A 1,902-nucleotide genomic window follows, 5' to 3' on the forward strand; every position below is an offset into this window, starting at 1 on the left:
CGTGTTACCAACAGAGTCAGAGCCAGCTACATTTTCTGATTCGTGTGAAGTCGATTATAACAGTCAATATGATATCGCATTTGCTATTGAAAAAAATGCAAATCTAAAAATTCGAAACGATCCAAATATGCTTTACAAATATTTAAAAGAAACGTGGTCACCTAAACAAAATCGATATATGTGGCTTGATTATCACAGACAAATTAATAAAAGAGGTGAATGAATGTAAATTTTTTTCAATTTTATGTGATAAAACTTCTGATTTATCACACATTGAGCAAATGAGTTTATCGATTAGATATGTTGATTTAAAATCATGCTTGGTAAAAGAAAATTTTATTTGCTTTGTTCCGGTTTATGAATGTACTGGTGAAAATTTAGCAAATACAATCGTCCAAAAATTAAAAGAAATTGGTTTAAGTTTGGAATTTTTACGAGGGCAGGGATATGATGGTGGATCAAATATGTCTGGTAAATACCGCGGAGTTCAAGCTAGAATCTTAAATTTGCAACCAAAGGCAATATACACTCATTGTGCATCGCACCGCCTAAATCTAACTTTAATAAAAGCATGTAATGTATTATCCATAAAAAAATTATTTTCTACAGTCAAAGAAGTATCTAACTATTATCTATGGTTTTACAGGTAGAAACATGATATCGAAAGAAAAGTATCGATACTTTCACTTGGTAATGAATGAAATGAAAATAACGAAACGTAACGACCGGTATGAGTATCGAAAAAAAAATATTGATCCTTTTACTTAGTCCTATCATCGTAACAAATATAATTAAAATGTTGATAAAAATAAAATATGAAAACGACCTATATAAATAAGTATCAAATGAAAAATTATTTTTATATTTTAAAGTTTTCTTTCTCCAAGTTAAGAATGAATTCAAAATGTTAGTATATCTTAAAATATGCCATTTTACTAATATTTAACTAAAACTAGTTATGGTTCATGAACCACAGATAAAAATGCTGTATGTAAACAAATTTTTAATTGTTTCCGCCAGGTACCTATATCATTATTTGTAATTTATATTTCATCTAATCGGTATATAAATCAGTAAATCTAAACATATTGTATATTTTGTGCAATACTTTTTACTATTTCCATGGCTAAAAATGAACTCAGTATACATAATTTATGATAAAAAGGTTTATTATAAACCTATTGACACTATTGTATTGTGGACTGTAGTTTCTGGTTCATGGAAATAACAAATACAGTCGTATAAAGTATAGACTTTAGTATGATGACCGAATTTTATAAACAAATTCTCTACCATGCGCGCAAATAATTTTTCTAGAAAAGAATTGTTCTTTGATACCATTCGACCATTCGAGTACTTTTGATTTTTGAACCATTATGGCGGTTAATAAATGATTTAATGCTATACATTCGATACCAGTATTTTTTTATCGATACAAGTAAAGTATTGATAGATACAAAAAGTACTTGTATCGAAAGAAATGTATTGATACTTTTTTAATATCAGTAGTATCACAACATCCATAATCATGAGGGCTCTTCTGTAAATTGTTGTCTTTTCGTGAACACTGATAGTATGTTTATGTTGGTGTGATGTTTCAAACACCGTTTTAATTTGTTTCCTTGTCAATCAATCTTGTTGTCCAACAATGTTCATAGTGGCCCTTCTATAGGTCAGTGACTAAGTGTACCTTTTGGCCAAAAGAAGAGGAACAATGCCGATACGTCATACATGGTATGGCAGAACTTGCATCTTATTCCTTCTACACCCTATTATTACATTTTTTATTTACTTAAACTACTAAAATGTCAAATCTTCAACATAGTGGCAACTTGAGGTAATTTATGTAAATATTAAACTTTATCTTCCATTCAAAATAAGAAAATAAATATATATATATTT

At 28.6% G+C, this 1,902-nt stretch overlaps 1 protein-coding gene across 1 annotated transcript; it reads left to right on the forward strand.

The window, feature by feature from the left end:
• The first annotated feature begins 10 nt into the window (after window positions 1-10).
• On the forward strand, window positions 11-1,842 carry LOC112685403. Its single transcript, XM_025557270.1, has 4 exons — window positions 11-215; window positions 382-573; window positions 647-728; window positions 1,673-1,842. The coding sequence occupies exons 1-4, from the start codon at window positions 128-130 to the stop codon at window positions 1,794-1,796; spliced, it is 486 nt and encodes a 161-aa protein (XP_025413055.1). The 5' UTR covers window positions 11-127; the 3' UTR covers window positions 1,797-1,842.
• Window positions 1,843-1,902: the final 60 nt, after the last annotated feature.

Source organism: Sipha flava, unplaced genomic scaffold, assembly GCF_003268045.1.
Source record: "Sipha flava isolate LNK unplaced genomic scaffold, YSA_version1 275_pilon_pilon, whole genome shotgun sequence".
Classification (NCBI taxonomy): Eukaryota; Metazoa; Arthropoda; class Insecta; order Hemiptera; family Aphididae; genus Sipha; species Sipha flava.